At 46.7% G+C, this 24,527-nt stretch overlaps 1 protein-coding gene across 2 annotated transcripts in view; it reads right to left on the reverse strand.

Moving 5' to 3' along the window:
- Positions 1–24,527, reverse strand: part of PRKCE (protein kinase C epsilon) — a 457,999-nt gene that overhangs the window by 12,247 nt on the left and 421,225 nt on the right. For both annotated transcript variants that reach the window (XM_054687735.1, XM_037528123.2), the window contains 3 exons: positions 16,911–17,049; positions 11,883–12,071; positions 10,027–10,173 (listed from right to left, as the gene is read on the reverse strand). In XM_054687735.1, the coding sequence (XP_054543710.1) occupies positions 10,027–10,173; positions 11,883–12,071; positions 16,911–17,049 (475 nt within the window). The remainder of the gene's footprint in view (positions 1–10,026; positions 10,174–11,882; positions 12,072–16,910; positions 17,050–24,527) is intronic.

The following is a 24,527-nucleotide window of genomic DNA, read 5'->3' on the forward strand; positions in this document are numbered from 1 at the left end:
TGCACTTCCTGCACCAGCACACACTGGGCTCAGCCTCCACCTCTTCAGATGGGAAACAACATAAAGTTTGAGACTTTTCCAGGTGCCAGGTGCTGCACTAAGTTTGTGCCAGTCAGATGTGGGGCCAGGACTACAAGCAACTTATTCTGAGCCTAAGGCCTGTGCCGCGCTGCCACCCACCAAGAGATGCCAGCGAGGTCATGAGTATGAAGGCAAGAAGCGCGGGCCCTGCACAGGCAGCCAGTCAGGGGTTTCTGCCACTAGAGTTGTTGCTATGTCAAAAACAAACAGGAAGCTGCATTCTGTCCTGTGCTCCTCAAAGTGCAGGGGCCACCACCCCAGTAAGCCTTTTGGGGTTATATCTTAGACATCAGGGGTGAAGGGAGGCTTAGCCCTTGGAAATTTCCATTATGACCAACATTTTATATGTGACCTAGTGCACATGACCTTGCTCCACCACCCCAAGATTCAGCTATGCCTTGCCTTTACTGTATGTGCTGCCTGCTGTTCTACTCTAATATTCTATTGCATTACTACCCTACCGCTACCTTACCACTACCCTGCCCTAACCTATCCCCACTTCTCCTTCCCTTCCCTTTCCTACCCTATCTTGTTCTTCATTAAAATATTTTTTACCCCTGACTCAATGAACTGATTTTACAACCCACTGCTGTGTAGATCCTGAAGTAAGGTAATGAGGCACCTACTATAGGTACCTGATACTGAAACTGTACAGAAGACACTGTGAGGACATCCAGGAATAAAAAGCCTTAGGAGGAGTTCTCTGACCAAGCTTTGCAACAAGCTGGACCCTTACAGGGGATGCCTCGGGGTCTGCACCTCCAGCCCACAGTGGGAAGGCGCACAGTGGCAAGACCGGCCCCTCCTCTGCTTCTAACATTCACCATCTACCTTTCAGTGCAGTGTCACTGTTGACAGTTATTAATTTTTACTTTTCCCAGGGTAGTTTTTGGTACCCAAAGAAATAGTTTTTAAACTTTCAAATGTAGTTTCAAAAAAGCCAATCTCTTCCCTCATTACTTTAAAAAATTGTTTCAGGTAGAGATCGGTTCTGTTGGCCCAGGATTTATTATTGCTCTGATTGCTGAAGCAGGCACTGTAAACTCTAAAATATGCCCCTCAAGTCAAGAAGAGGTCACCCAACTTCTCTTACCTTTACACAGTCTCAGGCTTCCTAATGCAGGATCTTATCACCCCAAATTCTCAGGCACATACTGAAATAGATCTTGGGTCATAAAAAGTGAGATGAAAATTTAGAAATGGAGCTTAGAGGAAAACATTCTCTGGAGAAACAGAATTCAGTGATCCACTCCACAACTATATATCAAATACCTAATTTATGCCTGGAAAGGATGCTGAGGATGCATCTGTGAACAGACAGTAAGACCTCCCTCCAGTCACAGACTAGGCCGAGGTGCTAACTGTTAATGTTGGGTGATGCACAGGTGGGCATTCTCTCGACTTTTCTCTCTACCTTGATACACGCTTGAGATATCCCACAATAAAAATGTTATAATTCCCAAGTTTCAAAAACATGATGCTGTGTGAAAGAAGCCAGATACAGATATATACTACATGGCTTCATCTATATGGAACTCCAGAATAGAATATCTCCAGTGACAGAAAGCAGATCAAGGACTGCTTGAGGCCAAGGGTACCTGGAAACTGATTGGGGGTGGAGTGTTCTTGATATTCCCTGTGCCAGTGGTGGGAAGGCATATTCATTTGTTGAAATGCATTGAAATGTATAATTTAAATGGGTATGTTTTAAAAATCCTACAAATCTCTGCCCTCACACAGCAGGTTTACATAGAGTGGCTAGGGCTGGAAGAAATCTTGGAGGTTATGTCAGTCCCTCATTTTACAGGAAGGAAGCAAAGTGACTTGCTCAGCATTTCACAGATATAAACAGCAGGGATGGACCAGCCCTCAGCTCTGTCCAGAGCTCCTTGTAGCTTTGACTGTGAGGGCCTAAATTCTGTAATCCCACATTTTGGAGCTATTGCATTCTGAATCATTCAGTGGACAACCACACTCTGGGTATCAGGGGACCTATAGCCGTTATCTGCCATGGCTCCTCAGAAGCCCACTTATCCCATAGTGCTCTTGGACACTCGATATCCTGGCCATGGGGGATGATGTGGTTAGGGGGTTCCTATCAGCTTGCCAGGCGACCTGGGTGTCTGTACCCTTTAAAGAGTGAATGTTGGTTTGAGGGCTGCAGGTCTGAGCTCCCCATAGGGAAGGTTTGATGCTCTTTCTGTTTTTATGTTGATGTACTTTAATGAGTCCTGAGCACTGCCCCTCCACCCTCTAGCCTCCTGTGGAGACAGGCAGGAGGGCACTGGCCTCCAGCAGCATGATCTTGCCTGGGCAAGATTTTCTACAAGATCAAAGTAGAGAAGTGATGCCTGTGACCCACAGGCCTCACCTCTGGCCTGTTGTGGGAGACCCTCTTTTTCCTGCCATGTGTCCCCCTCTTCTCTGTCCTCAAGATGCAAACCTCAAGACTTCTCTCCCAAAGTCACGTCCTGGTTTTTGCCCTAGCACCATGTATTCTCAAGTAGTACATGCTACAGAGGGATCTCCTACCATCTTCATTCCTCAAGATGCTGGTGTCCGACGATTCAGGGTTCTCATCTTCCTTCTGTCAACCTTCCCCAGGGCTTCAGAGAGAGCACGCAGCTTGGGCTCAGAAACCACCTGGGGCAAGAGCTGATCTGCACCCTGCCCTCATTTGCCCTTCCAGGCCTTTCCCAAGTCCTCTCTTCCTAACCCTTCCTGGCTTTCTCTCCAGTTCCAGCTGCTCTAGAGAACCTTCCCCGATTTCTCGTGCTCTTCCCCACCCACCAGGCACAGCCCAGGAGGTCCTGCTCCCAAGTAGGCTGTGTGTGTTATCTCAGGTGCTACAAGGGCAGAAAGAGATTCAATTCAATAAATTCTAGTTTGGTGAATCCATGAAGGTAAAAACCTAATGGCTATTTATTAAGTCACAAAAGAAAACTTCAAAACTTACAGAAATGTTCAACCAAGCCTAGCTTAGCTCCACCCAGGGCTCTAACTCCCCCTCCAGGGCCAGGGGAATGAGAGTGATGGCAGGCAGGCTTTCCTGCTCCAGGCTGCAGGAACGCTCCTCAGTGAAAATTCTCAAATAGGGAGTCTCTTGTGCAGAAGCAAAATGCCCCACGAGGCTGTTTAGCTTAGAAATACACGGCACTGTAGAGCTAGCCTGGCATCATCAATGGCTCTGTCCATTTCGGGGCACTGAGAACTTCATAGCTATACCCAGCAAAAACACTGCTACAACAAAGGCAGTTAAAGTGATGGCGCTGAGCACATCACAGAATAAAAGGGGGCAGATAATGTGTGGGAACACATTATCAGGGAGTGATTGGGGGCATTGGCATCTGGGGTGAGTACTTTCTGGCATTACCTTGCTCAGCCCTGTGGCTGCCAGAATGAAGCCCAGAGGGTCCTCTGGAAGAATCTGGATTGTGTGTCCCCCGCCAGTCTCAGACACCTTTCTGCCCAGTGATGGCTGCTCTCCTGATCAATGATGGCACCCCTCATCTGAGTTCTAGGCCCCTCCCTCTGTCTCTTGGGAAGAGGAACAGATCAAGAGGAAGGCCAGCCTCCCTCAGCTGACCCTTAGTGACAGCAGCCCAGCCTCAGCACTCGCATATCACTGTGCTGCTAACTTCAGACCCAGAGGTTTCTTCTGTCCTCACAGTAAGCAGGTTGGCAGATCTCATTAGCCCCCCTAGGTCATCAGCCTGAAGTTCAGGGAAATGCGATGACTTCCCCAAGAGTCTATAGCCCAAACTGGAACTGGGATGCATCTGATTCTACAGCCCAGCCTCCAAATATCTCACCTGGCCACCCTCCACTCTGGCTTCTTGGAGTATTGGGATAAGAGGGAGAAAGACTTTAACTGTCTGGGTAGGTGGTAAATGGAGAGATAGGAATTAAAATTTATGAGGAATTCACAGTATCCAAAGCATGTTAGGTTTGTTCTCTAACCCTGTCAATAACTCCGTGAGCCAGCTTTCTCACCTCCATATTATAGAAAAGGATTGGGGATCGAGGAGGCCAGAGGTGAAGTACATTCCAGGTTGGCATGGCTACCCTGTGATAGCAACTGATTTCCATCCAATCTCTGTGGTCAGAGTCAGTACCCTGTCCACTGTACCACACGACCACCTGGACCACCTGCCGTAAGCAGGCTCCTGGACCATCCCATGCCCTCCAGCCCCGGGTCAGCATCCTGGCTCTTGACATGAGTTTTCAGCCCCTTGGAGGCTAAGGGTTCTCACGTTGGCATGGGCACAGTCCAGGGGGAGGTCCTGACTGATGGGCTGCAGGAACCAGGGGGCCCCCATTCCTGGTCGGCCAGGTGGAGGATGAGGACCCCCCGGAAGGGTCATCTGGGGGGAGGGACTGGCTTTAGGGGAAGAGGCTACCTGTTCAGCAGGGTTCTGCCTCAGGTTGCTTAGTGGGTGAGGGTGTGAGGGTCTCAAGCCCACTTCCCAGTTTTCTCTCAGCACAGCCCAGTCATGCAGGAGCATGCAGGAAAGGCCTCCCGTGGGGGTCCCGCCATGCAGTGTGGATGGCTGGATGGAAACGGATCATGAGGTTGAAAGGGGGCCTCCATGTCACCAGGCCTGAGGGCTCACCTACCTGGAGAGACTCCCCACTCTGGAGGCCTTACCTTAAAGAGGGACATTCACACTGACGCAAACTTGAAAAGAGAGAACATGTACACAAAGAGCAGTTTACTTGGCCGGCATTTCCCTCTGGCTTTCGCTGAGGACAGCTACCCTTCTGGGGAGGCAGATCTCTCCCTCCTCCACTGGCTTCCCCCCACTCCAGTCTGGAAGCCCTGGGAGTCTAATCTCAGAGCCTAATGCTTTTGTGGAGGGGAAGGTAGGCGCACACAGGAGGGAGGCAGGAGTAAGCAAAATGCCTCCAAGATCTCAAGGTCAGATGATGTTCCTTTGCCCATACAGTCCCCAAAGAAGACAAGCAGCAAAACACTGGAGCTAAAAGGGCCACTTTCACTGGTGTCCAGATGATGTCACCATCTTGGAATTAAATCCCCTGTGGGACAGACTAACAAATTTTATGCATGGAGAATTTTCTCAGTGTCAAAGGCCTGTCTCCAAGCCTGCTGACTCTTCTATCTCCTTGCCCGCTCCTGCTGGGGTACCTGCCACGCAGTCTGTGTGTCCTGCTCTGCAACAACTCCCTCCCAGAAGCTGATTTGAGTACATGATGGCACAAAGCCTTTGGTCTGGAGTTGATGGCACATCATTTGTGCAGAATCAGTTTCGTATGTGGGTGCACAGTGGGTGGACAGGACGAGGGTGAAAGAGAAGGTGGAAGAGGCAGAATACATGAGAGTTGGGAGGACAAATGAGAGGAGAATCTTCACGCAGAAGCAGAGGCCACTGAGACAGATCCTGGGGTGGGGTTAGGGCAAAGGGACATGTAGACCTGACGCAGGAAACCCAGTTGGACTAAGGACAGCTGATGAGTCAGGGCATGGTTAGACAGAGAGGCTTAGGCGCCAGAGGAGCAGAAATCTCAGCATAGCAAACATCTCAAGAAGGCAAAGGCCCGGGGGTGACAGCAGCCAGTCGAGGCATGTGATGGAACCTGACCAGAGGCAAAATTCCAGCTAGGAATCTGGACAATTTCCTTGGTGATATCTTCAGAGAGGTGAGTCTTCTGCAAAGGGGATAGAAATCAGGCCCAGAGCTGTTCTCCCTGCTGTATCCTTAGCCCTTGGACATGATCCAGGTACCCCAGCCTCCAGCTGAGCCACCCTGGACAGAGTCAGGCTTGTTGTGCCTGCGGGCTGGTTCTATTGACAGAAGTGGGGTTGCTCAGGGGCTCTGAAAATATGCCGCTACATCTTGGCTCTTCTTAAGTCCTACACTGGATGACATGGCACTGCTCAGCCCCACCTGCAGTACCTACCACTAGATAAAACCAATTCCTTCCTGCATCAGCCAGCCAGGCTGCCCGGTGTCCTCAGATTCAGCTCTCCTGGTGGAGGATAGGGCTGGTAGCTGATGAGGAGGTTTCAGGGATTGGCACTACTCTAGTGTGGCCTTCAAGGGGGCGGGGCTAGGGATCAAGTAGACTTACAGCAAGACTGAGGAGACCAAGGGCCCCAGGCTCTTGACCAAAGGCCATGGGGACATGGAGCCAGGTAAGTGTAGGGGCGCCTGTTTGTCTGGCTGCCCAGATGCTGAAACACATGCCTAGTGTTTCCTTGAGGTCACTACCAGTTGCAAAGCTAGTGAGACTTGTTCCTGCTCTAATTTCCTCCCTTCTCATAATGTCTTTCCTTTCACTTCAAGTCTGTTCCTATGACCTAAGAACCTCACACTAGCCCTGGCTGACTGAGACCAGCTATTCCTGCCATTTCTTCCTAAATTCCAGCTCTAAACCAACTTCCCTTCTCTCTGTCAAAACATGTCTTTGCAGTTTTCCTCAGAGGCAGAGGAGCAGACAAGTCTCGTGACACTTAAGGAAGACCTGTCTTGAGATGAGCCTCCTGCCCTGTGAGTAGAAGATGACTGAGGTCTTGAGGGGACATGCCTCCGCTCCACCGTGTACCTCCACTGACCTCTTAGGGGTGGCCATCTATTTTGCCTGTAGGTGACACTACTTATGGGGCACTGAGTTGTCCTTGCTCTGGTACCTGAGGCAGGCAGGTAGTGCACTACCAGGTTAACCATTAGTTGCCCAGGGAGGGCAGTGGTTTATAAAAACCTTACATATTTCACATCATTCCTGCAAAACTTTTAGAGATGACAAATATAGTATATTTACTGTGGTAGACCTTAATTCAACTTCATTTCTGCCAAGCCTGTGGATGGCTCAGACTGGTGCCAGTAACAGTTTTCAGGGCAGAGCTTTCAACTGGACCAACTGGAGGGATAGTTTGGGGACACCTGTCCAATGGGCTAACTAAAGAGGGACTGTTCTTTTCTCTCCCAATTTTGATATTTCTCCAGAGAGAAATCTTAGTCTCAAGAATGTAAATGTGATCAGAAATTTCAATAACTTGAATGAGTCTTCAAAGATCCATAATTGATAACTTGGTAAGGATCAACATTATTTAGCTCAAAATGGAATCAGAAACACCTCTTACACAATGTTTCTCTTTTTAGCCTTCCTTCAGATATCCTAATTCTTCTCTCCATACTGCATGCAAACCAACCTTATAAGCATCCTCTCCTCTGAACCCTTAAGACCCCCTGGCCCTAGGGGAACCCTGAAGGTCTATGAGTAGGAACTTTAACAGAAGCTCATTTCCAAGACAATGAAAGAGTCAGTCTTCAGGAAGTCTGAGGTAGTTTTAAGGTTGGGATGACCTCCTGGATGGCCCTGCCCTTTCTCTTTGCCATCCCTTCTGGGGGTGGCAAGGCCCCTGGAAGCCTACTTGAGCCCCTCAGCAAAGGAAGCAAGCAGCTTCCTGGGTACAGTCAGAAGTGCGGGAGGGTGAGAGAATTCACCAGAGCCAGAGCAGGGAGCAGAACAGGCAGAAGGACCGAAGTACACTGCTGAGGGGAGCAGCGGGCAGCAGGAGAGGTCTGCGCGCCATATGGGACCCTCACCCAGTGGCTGGGTATCGAACCGGCGCTGCAGAGGCTGCGGGCAGCTTCGTAGCCTGGCGCTCAACCGCTGTGCCACCAGGGGAGGCCCCAGATGGGGTGCTCTTGAGAGACCTAAGGAAGGGTCACTGCCCCAGATGTGCTTCTACTGTTGGTTCACAGGGCCTGTCACAGGGTGCACCTTTGCCCCTGTCCAGGGCAGCTTCACAGAGATCTCTACCTGTCTTTGCCAAGTGAGGCCTGCTCATCCCTGGACTGGGTCATGTGCTCAGCCTCCAGATTCATTCTTCACACTTTCTCCCATCCTTTGTATCAGGGTCCTTCACTACCCCTTAGGCCCACGGAAGTCACACCTGTTCTTCACCCCCACCCCCTTCCCTGGGAAGCCAAGTGCTGCTCTCAGGGCTGCATGTCTATCTGGCTCCGAGCTCAGACAGAGAGTGGAGGCCCCAGTGAGGAATCAGTTCTTGCTAGAGCTTTGGAAAGGGCTTCTAGAGACCAGAGCTTCTTAGGGCCCTGGCATCTCAGAGCAATCTCTTCTGATCACCTTGAGTAAAGTTGTGTGCTGCCTCTTCTAACCTAGTGGCTCTTCTCATGCTTCCAAACTTAAAACTTCCTTTGTGCCGTTTACCATCAATTGCTTGTTTGATGTGGCCTGCTTTCTCTGACCCATGCCAGGACCTCTCTTCCCCTGAGTCCCTCGCTAGGTGCCCTCAGGGCCTGCCCTGTCTTCCCCACCCTTACCACACCTGAGAGACCTTCTCCTCCAGCCTTGTCCCAGAACCCACAAGCTTAGTTTTGCCTCATTTGTTAGCCTATGTTGGTCAATTGCTCTTCTTGTTCTGCATTCCTGTTTATGGGCCTGGATGCTTTATTTAGCTCTACTTGTCAATTTTCTTTGGTTTGATTAGCTTAGATGAAACCTAAATTAAAATTTCCCCCTCAAACCTGAGACTTCAGGCTCTCCTTCTCTTCTGCCTGGCCTCTGGTTTCCTGCATCCTCAGCTTTAGCCAGGGGCACAGTTGATCTTGTCCTTAAAAACCACCTGCAGAGACACTCAGTTCCTAGCCTTCCAGCAGGCTGGCATGTGGTCTGAGCCCAGTCCACAGCATGAGCTTGACACAGCATGCCCAGAGCGGGGTGCAGGTGGGCATGAGTGGGGGTGATGCTAACAGAGAACATGAACCTGACTCTAGCCTGTTTCAAATTATGTGCGAGCCAAGAAAATTCATAAAATTCAAGGGAGGAGGCATATGGCGAATGGTGACAGGGTGGTGTCTAGAGATGGTTAACCTGCCTTGCTATAGTCTGGCTGAGGCCTGGGACACAGATTGCAGCTGAGAATTACCCACATAGCACCTGCTGAGAATCACAGCCTCACCAATAATGGCTCCCCAAAAAACCTCCTGGCTTATAATGGAATTCCACTCTGACAAGTCACAAAGCACAGGAAGGTCTTCTTTGGGCTTGGAAGTGGGGAGGAGAAAGTACCTGCCAAATGCTGGTGCTTCAGGGTGCTATTACATATCCCCTTCAACTCCCAGTAAGCCAATCTGCTGACTACCCAAATTTTCAATCTGAATAAATAAGAGACTGACGATATTGTGCCTGTGGGCATGCATGTGTAGAACACACACACACACACACACATGCACTCATATACACGTGTGCACATACTCTCCAACTTAAAGGAGCCTTCCTCAATCTGGTGGAAGGTCACTGTAAGATGTGACCTTTGCTCTTTGAGTCAAATGCAGACCTGAGGGCTCCAGCCCTCTTTCCAAACTCTGAGCTTCAAACAACTTTATTACACCCCCTCCAACTAGCATCACTGAACAGGGTGAAAAACCTGGAAGGACATGTGTGCTGAGGCTTTAGAGAAGTCAGAAGGGGGAGTAGGCAGAGAGGGTGAAGGGGTCTCTGATGCAGCCTAAGGACTCAGCACCCCCATGGGTTCCTACTGGACAGTCTTTCATCAATGTTGTCACTTCTCATTTTGTGCTACTTCCACATAATGGCCATCACTTATTTAATGTTTTTTCTTTAACTCATTCAAAAAGCATTAATTTATCATACCTGGAGAGCTAGTATCATCTGTAAATTTTTTATCAAAACAAATAAATAAGTCTATTAAAACAAAGAAAGGACCTTTTGAGCAAGGTCAAAATAAAATAAAATTCTTCTACGTTCCATCTTGGCCACTGATACAGGTGACGTATTTTTGACAGTGAACTCTTAGGGTTTAAAAGACTCTCTTGCAGCGAGCATCGTGGCTACCTCCTGCCCTTGTCACCTCGGTGTAAAGAGTGCCTCACACCAGTCCTTGGGCACGGCACCCAGTCCGACCCGCCGCATGGAACGTGCTCTGGGATGACTTACAATTCGAGGTTTGAAGGGTGGCTTGATCTTTTTCTGCTCCAGGAGCACCCAGTCGATCTCTTTGAAGAAGGGGTGCTGCTTGATGGCATCCTCCCCGTTCTGTGCTGCCACGCAGCCCAGGCGCTTGTGGGGGTTCTTGGTCATGAACTGTGGGGAGGACACAGACATTAGCGACAAAAGTCTGGCAGGCACAGGCCACAAGGGAAAGAGGAACGTCAGCCAAAGCAACATCATCGGAGCATCCCCAAAGTGCCTTCTGCACGCTTAGGTCTTTGTTAACTCTCTGTCCAGCTTACTGTATGCTGCTCACCATTCTAAACCTCGTGTGTATCTGAACTTCATCCAAATGCAGCCCTCTGACATAGTACTACTCTCCACATTTTATAAGTCAGGTAGTTGAGGCACAGAGAGGTATAAATTAATTCAACTGAGGTTGAACAGCCAGCAAGATACCAAGCTGGGATTAGAAACTCAGGGTCTTACAAACCTCCCCACAAACTCCTTTGTTTTCACTGTCTTCTCATCAGGAAGACTGAGGTCTGATAAACTCATTTATACTGAGAGCCAACAGTCGTTTTTGAGGTAAGGTGGGACCAGATGTTAAGGTTAAGGTGTTATTCAAAGGTACCTCCTAACCCCTTCTTTCCTAGGCCCTCTCCATTATTTAAAATCGGAGTCCATAATCTCTACCATAAACTACCCAGGTAGGTCAACAGATAAAAACAAGAAAAAGAAAGACATTGATTCTTAGTGCTTGTTTGTAAAAACCATATTGATGTGTTTTATATTTTTTGACAGCTGTCTTGTGACCACACACTCCCAGGTGAACTTATTAATTCTATTTCATGAGTTCACCCTGATGGTAAATGATAAGTTAATTGAGGAGATGTATACCGAGAAAACCTTGAAAAAAAATCAGTGTTAACAGTTGGGAAAATGATAGCCACCTCAAATAAAGGTAGTGGTGTGTGTGTGCGTATGTGTGCACACGTGCATGCAGGTGTGTATGTGTGTTAGAGGAAAAGGGTTCCATTTCTAGGGGCAAAGGCTGAGAGTCTATATTTAAACGAAGAAACTCAAAGGGACAAACTCAAATCTAAAGAAATGAATCTATATAATAGTAGAATTTCAGGTTTCATCAGCAAGGGAGATTTTCTTGGGCAGGGAGGCCTTCCTTCTGTCTCTTGCCTGGTGCTCTTGAAGCCCAAGCATGTGGGCAAAGACTTAGATGCTACTAGAAGGGTGAGAGTCACAGAGAAGAGGGCAAAGTGGGGAGAGGGTGGGTGGATATGAGTTACGAGTGGTACCAACATGTTCCTCTCTCATCCAAGAGTGGCAGAGGTCCTCCTGCTTCAACCTCTCTGATGGTTTTCTGTTGCCCACAGGAAAAAAAGTCATACATTTTTGAGCCCAGACGACCTCACTGGCCTTTTGCATTCCTTTATCCCCCTGGTCAAAAGCCTTTTTCTAGTCCCTATGCATCTTCTGAAAACCAGTCAAAATGCTGCCTCCTCTGTGGCCAGGGCCATTTGAGGTGTTCTGCTTCCTCTGCAAGGCTGGAAGGCACAGAGCTCCATCCCCTCACCCCCCAGGAAACACAGACGTGCTGTCCTTGTCCCATGAGAAGAGCTATTCATCTCAGCCCCATTCTCTGGGCAGTCCACCCTCTGAACTGAACCTGGACTCATGCAGTGACTGTCCCCAGTGTGAGCAGAGGTGGGGCAGAGAGAACAGGAGAGAAAGGGCAGAAGGAGGAGTGGGGGATGGAGGAAGAGAGAGGGACAGAGTGAGAAGGAAGAGAGTGGCATTGGGGAAGACCAGGTGAGCAGGGACAGGGATTCTGCTGGGACACTCACAGCTTTCAGGATGCTGACGGCCTCCTTGCTGAGCCAGACTGGGTAGAGCACGTCGTCATGAAGGATGGACTCGAACAGGTCATCTTCATTGTCAGCCTCAAAGGGGGGCTGCCCAGCCATCATCTCGTACATCAGCACCCCTAGCGCCCACCAGTCCACTGAGGGGCCATACTCCAGCTCCTGCAGGATCTGTTCAGGAAATGGGCAAGTCAGGACCCACCAGCGGCTCCCACCCTGTGGACCCCCATCTTCATTCCCAGCTTCTTCTTCTGCAGAGAAAAGCCACAACTACATAAAGTTAGGCTCTAAATTGACAGTGAGTTTGCACTCGGTGGTGCACAACTACCAACTCTCCAAAGTTGGCGTGGACAGTCTGTCCTCCAGGGGAATGAGTGCTGCTTCTTTCTTTGAGCACTGGATGAAGTTCCTGTCTTGCATTTCGGGCTGTGTAGAAAAAACTGAGCAAATTCAGGTCTCCCATCTCACACTCAGTCTGGGGCACGGTTCACTGGGTGGGAAGGTGAGTGGAATCTCAGTCTTCTGTCAGTGGGGACAGTGTTGAATTTCACTGAGTCCTGTGTTTTTGGGAAAGAAACCAACACTACTAAATGTCCCCACCCTTTTGTATTCTAGTCACATAGGATCGCTATGCGTTTGCATCTTCTAAGCAAAGACCCATGACAGCGTTCAGTACTCTAGTAAGACTCACTGGTGAATCCCGCCTTTACCTGCCTCTGTAAAGCCCTTTTCTCTCAGGTGCTCCTCATGAATCAATGTGCTCCCCAGTGCAAAAGCCCAAATCTAATCCTCTTCTTGATAGTCTGGGGCACTGTGTCCTTGATAGTCTAGGGCACTTTTCCAATCTATGATCTTTGTCTCTCTTTTTTAATTTCCCTTTGACCAAAGTGTTTGATGATTGGGGGCAAAGGAGAACAACCCTAGGAGGGACGTATAAGGGAAAGGTTTGCAGAAGCTGTGTGTTTCCAAGATAGGGCATTGTTTTAGTTTACATTTGTCAACTGTTGTTCAAAATGAAAAGCTGAGACAAAGGGAGAGCTCAGTGCTCCAGAGGCCTGTGAGGAACAAGGGCTTGTTTTATACAACAGCATGAGCTTTGCTCCCTGTTTGACTTTTCTAGGGTTGCTTGCTGAGAGTAATGAAGACCATCCAAATATTTTCAAGGATGCAGTCTCCAGAAAGGGTATTTATCCCCAAGCAGTGTTTATTTTCATAATACATACACAATTCACACCACATTACTTCAACACAAAGCAATTCCCTTATTGTGCTCTGTAGATTTCTCAAGAGTGAACTGTATAATCTTTAACTAGGAACCAACTTCTCCATGATGGATTTTTCACATAAATTTCAAAGAAGCTAGTCCGTGAAATTACACACACACACACACACACACACACACACACACACACACACACTCTGAAAAGCTAGCACCAAGTCAAGTTATACAATTAGTTTTAAGACTATTTGGCAAAATTGACAGAAGAGCTGACATGGTGGAGATGTCACTATGGATTTCTAGCTTATAATTCCTTTACCCCTCATGGGCCTCAACTCCCTGATCTGTAAAGTTAAAGTAGTGGGTATCACTGTCACAGCGCAATCTCCATAAAGGGGGGAGGTGCCATGTTCCCTGCCTAATGAGGGCCGGAGCTGAGCGGGGTAGGGAAGCTAGAGAAGATTCTGGAGGAGGCATGGGGAGCACACATGTGAAGAATGAGTCCCACTTGCTTCTTGGCTTTAGACTTGCACCAGGGACTTGGGAGACATGGAAGGGGACACATAGAGTCGAGACATGTAGAGACACTTGGAGGAGATGTGTGTGAGATACCTGTGAGGAGGCTGTTACCTTGATTTGGACTTTAATTTTACCTTTCATTCCATACTTGCCTGGCCTTTTGCCCATTTTCTTATAGTTCCTCACCAGAAGATACCTCTGACTTGTGGTGAGCTTTTGGGCCTGTACTTTGGGCCAAACCTGCTTGCAGTTAGCCATGGGGTGATGGTCAACTTTGCGAGTTTCACTGGGAAACTATATCCAACATCTGGGAGACTGGCTGCTATGTGTGCCCACTGCATGAGTCCCTTCCTGTGTATTCTCCCTTCTCTCTTGGGCTCCAGGTTCTGGTACAAAGGTGACCACTCTCTAGCCCCAGGGAGGTGGCACAGCTGGGAGCTGTACCTACACAGGATGGTGGGAAGGTGGCGTCCAGGTGGCCCTGTGTGCTCAGACAGGGTGGTGCTGGGGAAACCACAGAGTGGCCCTGTCTATTCTTCCCTGGGCCCCCTCCAAAGTCTTCATATTTTGGGTGGCATCTTTTGTAAAATACCTTGCAGGCTTGGCCCTAATTATCTTCTTCCTAATCACCTTGTCAGCAATGGAATTGGTGAGAAGGGCAAGGCTTTGCACGCCATGGGCGGTCACCCTGCACCCAGCACGGCAGCTAACCTCTCTAGTGGGTGATAGCTGGAGTGAAAGAGATGGGTAGGCATTGGGTATGATGATGAGAGGCACTACCCAGGGCTGAACACCACTTTGGGGGCGGGGCTGGTATTATCGGGGTTAGCCAAGGGTACGTGGTGGGAAGTGAAGCCCTAGGGCAGAGCTAATGCCTCAGAAGTTGTCTCTGGTTTCGGTGTTAGCCCAGTGCCTCACAACCCCTCCTATATGAATAGAGGCTTATGCTTTCTGAAGCATTTCCATGCTCTAATCTCATTAGATTCTCAAAATAGCTTGATGAGGTAGGTAGGGCAGTAGTTATTATTCCCATTTGAAAGATGAGTAAACTGAAGGTCCAAATGTTACATGGGGACATGAGTGGGCAAACCTAACCTGGAACCTCAACTCTCAGGGCTGTGTCTTTCCCTTCCTACCGACAACAATGATGACACAATGGAGCCACCACTTAGCCAGGGCTTACTGGTGCCTGAGCACTGCACTAAATACTTCAGAGGCAAACTTTCATTTAATTGTCCCAATTAAACTTTCATTTAATTGTCCCTTTGATAAAGACAGTAATGGCTTATCCTCTGTAATTTGCTTGCAGTGAGACCAGGATTTGCATGCCGTATCACGCATAGAGGCAATTCTGCAACTAGATGCAAATATAGAATGAAAAGGAAGACTGTGGCTCTTTACAAACAGAAATCAGAGTTGTTCATTGTAAATCTTTACAACGGATTGTCTTTTGTGAAAGTGATGTGGGAGTTTTTTTCATCATGAAATGAATGTTGGTCTTGGGCTGGGTGGGCCCTTAGTCTCTACACTGGACCATCAACCCTTTGATTCCTAGAGGGACTGGAACTGAGCATTTTGATGATAAAGAATGAATGAGGAAAATAACAAAATCACTTTCATTCTCATTGAAGGTTAAATTACTAAGGGAATGTGCTAGTCGAGATGGGCCAAAATCTCCTCTTTAGATCTCTCAGAAGAGAAAGATTCTAAAGAGAATGTAAATGAGTAGTGAGTACTTACTACTCACCATTGTCACTTCCATGGGACCCTCATCCATGTCTCATTTGGTCTGTGAAAAGACTCTCAACTACCTTCCACATACTCTCTAACTTCTCATCCACATTGCCTGTCTTCTTCCTACGACTCTCTCCACTTGGAAACCCTTAGTGGGACCAAAATTTCTGCAGGGTAAAGGTCACATTTCTTCATTCTATTTCTTAATCTCTTCATTACTATGAGCATTAAGAAATCCAATGCTCTAGCAAAACTCTTCCTTTTCTAAAAATGGCCAAGAATATCCTCATGTCTTTGGTCTTTCCTCATATAGAAATGTCACAAGTTCTCATTCATTTATTCATTCAATAAACCAATACAAAGAGTCTGCTTTGAGTGTTAGATCTGGGGAGTACCTAGATTAGAAACACAGCCCCTGCCCTAAGGACTCAGAGCCCAGAGTTGCTGAACCTCCTTTCCCACCCCCACTCCCATCCTCTCTGTTGTTTTCAGGAATGCTCCCCACCCTACCTCCAAAGGAAATCCTGCTTATTCATCACAACTCAATTCATTCACCAGGTGCTCCCAGAGGTTTCCCTGATCCCTGAGGGTATCATCTTGCTTTGAGTATCTATTTATTCTGCTTAATTGGTTGTTTACTTATCTGTCATTCCCTCTAGACCAAAAGATCTTTTAGGAGAACAACCAGTGTTAAGCCAATTCTTTATCCTTACATTGCTTTGTGTCTAGCAGGTGCTCAAACAGTGCCCACTGAAAAGAAATGAAATCCGAATGTGTTAACTAACACTTAACCTCTGTGAGTGATTGGCACTTCCTTCCCATCTTACCTGTGTCAGAAGCCACAGATCATTTTTACTAAGACTCTATGATAGACTATGTCTTGAATATGAATCATATCACACTAGCTATCTCTCGGTTTGGGCAAAACTGACCTGGAGAAACTCAAGGCAAACAAACACTTTATGATGAACAAAAGATCTGAACAACTTTGACATAGGATAATCCATGGGTGAGGGTCACAGTGGCCTTCTCTGAGCTCCATGTACAATGCAGCACAGTGATTCTCCTCTTTCTGCCCTAGCCTGTGTGCTCATTATGAAGACTCACCCCTACATGAGAAATGGTGAATGATTCCAGCTTCTACTGTAAGCAAACTATAGATGATACAGTATAGATGATACAGTTAATTGCAGTCTTAATTCAGTGTTCCTTGATGGTGATTAAGAAGTGAAATCTATGATATAAGTTAACACATTTCTCTTGGTCCTAGTCTCCTTGGCAGTTCTGACCTGGGATTAAAGAGCAATGTCGAGTGAGGCTCTGCCCCGAGTCAGGGAATAGCCTGTTACTCTCAACTCACCCATCATCTCCCCCATCACCACAACTTTTTTTATGGAGAAATCGGCAAGTCTTTCCCTTCCCCTGCCTCCCTCCTCTCTGAAATCTATCTAGGACCAACTAGATGTCCCAGAGCATGGGGATCGACCCTGTCTCAGCTTCAGCACCAGCAGGAGGTGACCTTTCAAACACGGCTTTACCTCAGGAGCGATGTAGTCAGGAGTCCCACAGAAGGTGGTGGTCGTCACGCCGTTCAGAATGCCCTCCTTGCACATCCCAAAGTCAGCCAGCTTACAGTGACCTTCTGCATCCAGAAGGATGTTGTCCAGTTTCAAATCCCTGCAAAGCAGCCCAGAACCACATGATTAAAGTTTCACTCACCCCAACATGGTCTTCTTGGGTTGGAGAGATGTGTATACCCCAGAGGAATCTGCTATAGAAAGACAAGTCTTTGAGGTGGCTTAACTACCTACATCCAATCTCTGTCCAGGATTCTCGCCCATGTTGGTCAGGCCCCAAAGGGACCTCCATTTGCCCCAGATGAAGGAAGAGCTTCTGAAATTCTGGGAATATCCCAAGACTGCTGTGATTTAACAGGTCAAAGACAACTGATATTTATTGACGCTCTACTGTATGCTGAAAGTCATATAATTTGGTCCTTGATATGAGAGAAAGATGCAACTTATCCTCTCTCTTTCCTTCATGAGTTAGCCATGGGGATTGGTTGGAGGGGTCGGACAGACATACACTAACATCAATGAATCACATAAAACCATCTGGCTGTTAGAATGAGGGGCTGCTCTAAAGGGCTCAGCTCTGGCTGGGAGGCAGTGAGCTGAATACCAGGCTGGGCACAGAAAGTCAGGGTGGCACAGCCCTGGTAAAGTCTCTGGTAGGTTCATCATCATATCTCTAGAATTGGGCTGCTACCTGCCTGCTTGTAGCCTTGTTTGAAGGCTTCATGAGGTAAGAGGTGTGCAAGCAGTACGCCTTTAGCATTGACACCCTCTTCCTTCATTGGGAGACTGAGGGAGTAGGGGTCTTGCCTCTCTGGGATACTGTGTTTAGGGGGACAACACTAATAGTCATTGCAGGGAGGGAGAGCTTCCAGGAAACAGTGACTCTCATGAGATGCTTGACTAGAAGGTAAGGTTTGGTTAGACCATGAAGAGAACAGGGAGTGGGGAGAGGTGGGAAGGAAGCACAACACAGAAGATGCAAAAGGTAGTGAAAAGACTAGAAAATTGGGTCTCATGACATGAGGCAAGATAGATGAGTTGAAACCAATCACAAAGAGTCTAGAATGCCAGGAAGAGGGGTTTGTAATTCATCTGAGGGCAACAGGACCCCACATGCATGAACCCAGTGCCTTTGCAAGACCAGTCTTCTGGGACAAGCAGGTTGAATAGGGGAAAGGCCTGGAGGAGAAACGTGTTGCAATAACCTGGACCGACAAAGCCTAGAGGGTTCTGTGCAGGCAGTGAGGGCCATGGGGGCATGCTGGCTTCAACCACTGCAACCTCACTTGGTAGCTTGGGATTTTGGATAAGAATTCCCCTTTCAACTTAGTCTGCAAACCCCAGACCTGCCCCACAGAAGGACCCAGAACTGAGATCTCCCTCAGCAGTGAGTCTGGGTGGGGGTCTGGCAAAGAAGGCCCATTCCCTGGCACACATAGCAAGAGCGGCCTTTCTCACATGCCTGCTGGTGTCTGGACTTGAACTCCAGCCACCACCAGGAATCCAGGCTTGAGTGCCAAGGTGGGGTAGGAAGCACTTTTAGGACCTGCCTGCTTTCCCCCTTTGCCCCATTTCCACGTACAGCTGAGACTTCTTGAGAAAAAAAGCAAGCACATAAAATGTTCTGCTCTAAGCAAGTGCTAATAAAGTACAAGCAGTGAGTCTGACCAGGCAGAGTCACTGGGACTGGGGCTTCCCAACACCCCATCCTGTCCTTGGTGTGTGGTCAAGCCTGGGAGGCTGTGAGCTGAATGCCAGGCTGGGCGCAGGAAGTCAGGGTGGCACAGCCCTGGTAAAGTCTCTGGTCAGTTCATCATTGTATCTCTAGAATTGGGCTGCTACCTGCCTGCTTGTAGCCTTGCTTGAAGGCTTCACGAGGTAACAGGTGTGAAAGCAGCATACCTGTAACACTGGCACCCACTTCCTTCATTGGGAGACTGAGGGAGCAGGGGTCTTGCCTGCTTACCTGCCAATATGGGCATCTCTGAGAGCTGAGCTACAGGCCCCTTCATGTCCCCAAATCCAGGGTCCTCTTTCCTAGACCCACACAAGCAACACAGCAGCGCTCATGAATAACAACAGTAATAATATGTGAAAGCACCTGGTGGTTTACAAACCCCACGTGTTCTAATCCCACTGAGCAGTAAGGAGAGCACTCTCCACTAGCACCATGGCAAAAGTAAAGAAATGGAAGGCGGGAGAAGAGAAGTGATTTCTGGAAGGTGACAGGAGGGTCAGTGGGCCTGGGAAGAGAGGGCACGTCTCCTGCTCTGAAGGTGCGTGTTTCTGACACGGAGGGCCACAGCCCTCTGCCTTCTTGCCTTCATTTTGGTGAATCTTTCCCTGCCAAGCTCTCTACCCCAACTTACAAAGGACCCCACATGCCACCCTCAGGGCACTCTTTGAAACCCTTTGTTATGTCACAGGAAGGACACATTGTAATTTGTGTGAGTGGAACAGATTCAGAAGATTACAAGTCAGCCTCAACCTTGACCTTGGTCTGAGAATTTTGACTCAGCACTTCCGGCACATGGGGCTTAGCCTTTCCCTCTGCACAGGGTTCCTGTTCTGAGCAAGGGAAGCTGGGAAGTCTTGCTTATCCTCACCTCCTGCTTTTCTTTGCCTGTCCTGGCCCCAAAGGCATATCACCCCTTTGCTTTTTGCCTCCCCTTCTTCTTGAGAGAGGAAGTTGCAGCGGTGGCGGTGGGGGTGGGGGGGGGGGCGACACCACGGCCAAACCTGTCCTGCAGGCAGCACACACCTGCTCCTCTGCTGTGGCCCAGGGAGCCCCAGGCCAAAACATTTCTTCCCACAGTCCTGCACAGATGCTTAAATCTATTAGTGACCCCCTCAGATTCTCTTCTGTGGTCTCTTTCTCTAATACTCGAATAACACCAAGAAACCAAGTTCCAGGGAAGAGATACTGACTTATGGTCCTTTCCTAGGTCACAGAAAATGTCAAAGCAGATTGAGAGACCACTAGGAACCAGAAAGGCCAATCCTAGATCATTATTTGGGGATCTTCAGTTTCATTAAGAAGAGAAATTCTAGCCTCCCTGGGACCAACCTGGTCTGGTCCTGAACTTGAGTATAGTTTCAGGGGTGGGGGAGCTCAGGGAGCCCAGGCCTGTGTGTGCTCAGGCAGAGAAAAAGGAAGGAGAGACAGCATGTCCTTCCCCCCAGAGGGTAGGGACTGGGACTGCTGTATGAAGGTGTGTCCCTGGGATTCTGCCTGCTGCAGAATGCAGAGGGCCCAGGTCCCCTCGCTGTTTCCCCGCCCCTTCTTCCACCACTGTAGCCAGGACTGTTTCCTGTTCCTGCCCCATTATCTCCCACCTGCTGGCTTTAGCACTACCTGTTCACTAGGGGGTCTCCAAGCCTCCCTGATTTCTCAGCTTTGCCTGCCCTGAGGCCCAGCTTGTAGGGCAGGGCCAGTGGTGTTTCTCCCTCCTGAGAATTCATTCCCAGGGTGCTCAGGTCACAACAAGGCCAGAGCAGGTACTCATCAAACTTGCTGACTGATGGTTTGTTGAAGAGGGACTTCTGCCTATATGTTAATCCCTATCTACTCTGTCCTCAAATACAAGGTCAGGGCACTTATGAGAACTGGGCATATTTTAGAGAGGTCATTTTTTTCAACAGTGGGAAAAATGCAGCAAAATCATTTTTCTATTTATATATAGGGACTAGCCATTACTTATTCAATTGATCTATTAATAGTTTCATTAAATTTTTTCAATAGGGAACGGTTTCATAGAATCCCCAAAATATAAAGGACATACAGTAAATGTTCTCCCTCCTGCCTCCTTTCCCCAAACACCCCTCTCTCTTCCTATGGGTAAATTGCTTTATTCATTCCTTGTGTGTCCTCTTGGTCACACTTTATACATAAATTAGAAAATGTGCATTTGTATTTTATACCCCCCTCTTTTAAACTAGTTGGGAGCTTACTATATGCAATTTTCTAACCTTATTTTTTCCACTTAATGTATACGAGAAACCTGTCTTGACAAATAAAGCAGCTCCTAGTTATTTTTTATGGCTGCATAATACTCTACCAAATTTATTGTTGGATATTAGGATGTTTACAATACAGTGTGATCACAAACCATGTGGCTGCGGAGAAGCTTGTACATGTGACATTGGTACACATGTGAAGGGGACTGTAAACATTATCTAGAAACGAACTTTCTGAATCAGATAGTACAAAAATGTAATGCTACCAAACATCCATCTTTGGACTCCTTTGAGATGGAACAACTTAAACTTCCATAGCAGCAGAAGCCTGCTAACCAGCAAGGTATGTTATCAAGTTTCTGGCAGCCTGAGAGGTGAATATAGCATCTCGGCACATTCTTAACTTTCTCTGTAGGTTTAGCATTTTTTCATATATTTAAAAGCGATCTGCATTTTTTTTTTTTTTTGTGAACTCTCTGTTGCCCATTTTACTTTTGTGATGTTTGTTTTTATTGACTTTCAGGAACATTCCTTATATTAGAAAACAAACTGTGTAGGACAGAATTAAAGATCTTGTCCCAATTTACTGTTTGACTTTTGACAATGCTCATGGTGATTTTTCCATGGAGATATTTCTTTTTATGTAATTCAATTAATGTTTTCATAGTATGGAGTTTAAGTCAATTTGAAAGGCTTCATCCATTTCAAAGTTATAAAAGCATTCCCCTAAGTCTTCTCCTAAGATTTTTATGCTTTTACTTTATAGATATTAAGTCTTTGATGGATTTGGGATTTTTATTTGTCCTGATAAAAGGTGTGAAGTATAGATCTGACTGCAGTTGTTTCCAGGTATCTAGTAAATAGTCCCAATCCCATTTGTTGGATAGTTAACCATTGCTTCATTGATTGAATTACTGGTACCAAAATCCCCTTACATGTTTTGACTATTTCTGTACTCTTCATTCCATAACATTAATCTACACCATACTTTTTAAATTATTGTAGGTTTATAATATATTTTAACATCTAGTAGGACTGGTCCCTTTATTATTCCTCTTTTTAAAAATTTCTTGGCTACTCTTTCTTATTTATTTTTCCATATGAACTTTAGAATCATCAGTCTACAAAGGAAAAAAATCCTGATGATGTTTTTATGGGGAACATGTTTAAAGATATAAATTAACTCTGGGGAATTGATATTTTTATGATGTTGAATCTTCCTATCCAATAGTATTGTTTGTCTTTCCAATTGTTCATGTCTTATCTCTGTCCTTTAGGGACATTTTAAAGCTCTCTCCTATAGATCTTGCACATTTCTTGGTACCATTTATGACAACCAGATGGTTGTCCAATATCTATTCTCACTTTCCTCCTTCAAAAGAGAACATTGATTTTTATAAGTCACAAAGTGATGCAGCAATAAACCAGAATTCAAAATCTTCCTTAGAGCTGGGTGTGGTTTTCTGACTATGTTTTAGCCAATCAGATGTGTGAAAGTGTAACAATCTCTTTAAAAGGAAGAAACTTTCTTTTCTTTTCCTTTCTTCCCTCTATTCTCTTGCCTGAAAGAGGAAATAATGTCTGGAGTCCTAGTCACCACCTTCGACCTCAAAGATTAGGATCAAGCCCTAGGAATGGATCACTTCATGTCCCACTTGCAGATAACTTTCACATGAAAAAGAAATAAAACTGTTTCTTATTTAAAGCATTATTTATATATTAATTATAGCTGAATCTACTTCTAAACAATCCAAGTTATTTTATATTCTAAATTCCTATTGTAAATGGTGTCTTTTCTTCCACTATATCTTCTATCTGATTGCATATGCTAGTTATTGATATTTGTGTTCTGCCATTGTACTGAATGTTCTAGCTGATGGTCCTGGATTTTCCAAATCTTCTCTGATTAGTGATCATTTTTGCCTTCTTCTTTTCAGTATTTATATTTCCAAAAAAAGTGTCTGAATATGTTGACTGGAATCTCAAGATAATGATAATAAGCATGAGCATCTTTGTAGTCCCTGATTTTAGGGGGGCCCTTTCCAGCATTTCTTCCTCAGGTAGAATGTCAATTTTATCATCACCTTCACCACCTGGCACGTGATTGAAGGTAACCTACTGTGTTCTCCCCTAGCCTGAGAACTTGGGAGAGTGTCTTTACCTCCCATAAAGGGTCAAATGGGCTGTGGACTGTTGGGAGGAGGGCCATGCAGTCAGAGTTTCTCAACCTCAGCATACTGAAACTGTGTTGACACTGGGACTGGATAATTCTTTGCAGTGGAGGCCATCCTGAGCACTGAATGTTTAGTCACACCCTTGGTCTCTCCCCATTAGATGCTATCAGCAATACTCACTCCTGCTGTGATATACAGGAACGGCTTTAGACAATGCCAAATGTCCCCTTCAGGACTCTAGCTCACAACTCCACCTCTAGTCTAAGTCTTAAGCCGTGATCAAGGGACCAAAATGGCCAGGTCCAGATGAGCAAGCCATCTAGGGCTTGGGAGGAATACTTTGGCTACAAGTAGGGGGTACATCTGCCTGCAGTGTGCTCTGCCATTTTACCCAGGAGACAAGAGTCCTGATCACCTGGCCCTGCTAACACTGGTATCATCAACCTACATTCTTAAACATGAGAAAACAGAAGCTCAGAATAGGTAAAATTCCCCAAGTTCGCGTGGCTGGTAAGAGGCAGTGCTGGGTTGCCTCCACATGACTGCCCAGGACCACCTTTCGGATCAAATGGGAGATGCAAGAGTTGGAAATCTCTGTTTGCTGATTGGGCTCATGTCCCTTTGGGTTAGGGAAAAAAAGCTTCCATAGTAGATGGGGAACACAGAGGCCATGAGGTCACAACCACTGACAGGGAGGATTGATTTAGAGCTGGATGGCACAACCAAAGTTCCCTTGGGGAGGAACACAGATCTTTTACAGAAACTCAAAAGACATCAAGAAAGGAAATTCCCTTAAACAATGTGCCTTAAAAAAAATTCTGCAAAGTTTAATAAGGGTTGTGGGGAATAAAACATAGCTGTGAGTTTCAGGAAGAAAGAAAAAAATCTTATCTTCTAAAACCAACTGTGCTATTTTATTGGGGTGGGAAAACGGAAAGTGAACAGAGACCCCTGCTATGAGGGGGAAGACAAGGTCTAATACTGAGGGAGAAGTAGGAGGTGAAGTTCTCAACATCAGGGACATCTTTGGAGACAGGAATGATGTTGGTGATGGGTCAAATGGAAGGTTTCCCCTGTAATTTGAAAGTAGTACATTCCTTTTTAGTATGATTTGGTGAGTTATTTTGGGGGCCTGGGAACACTATCACCATTAATTTATATGGAAAAATTTGGTAATGTTTCCAGATCTCAAATATAACCAACCAAATCAAAGAGGAATGCTCTACTTTCAGATAGCAGAATACCTGTATACTTTTACTTTTAATAAAATTATACATTCAACGAGCCAAGAAGTCAACGATTGATATCTCTAGAAACGTGTCCCTAACAGTTTGAAATTCGTATATCGGATTTCAATTTGAATTATTTATTTTGGGTTTTAGGAATTGCAACATCCCTCCCCCCACCTGCCACTATATTCCCCTCCCCTGCTCCACTCCAAGGTTAA

This window comes from Talpa occidentalis, unplaced genomic scaffold (assembly GCF_014898055.3).
Source record: "Talpa occidentalis isolate TD23 unplaced genomic scaffold, MPIMG_talOcc4v2.1 talOcc4.5, whole genome shotgun sequence".
NCBI classification, from domain to species: domain Eukaryota; kingdom Metazoa; phylum Chordata; class Mammalia; order Eulipotyphla; family Talpidae; genus Talpa; species Talpa occidentalis.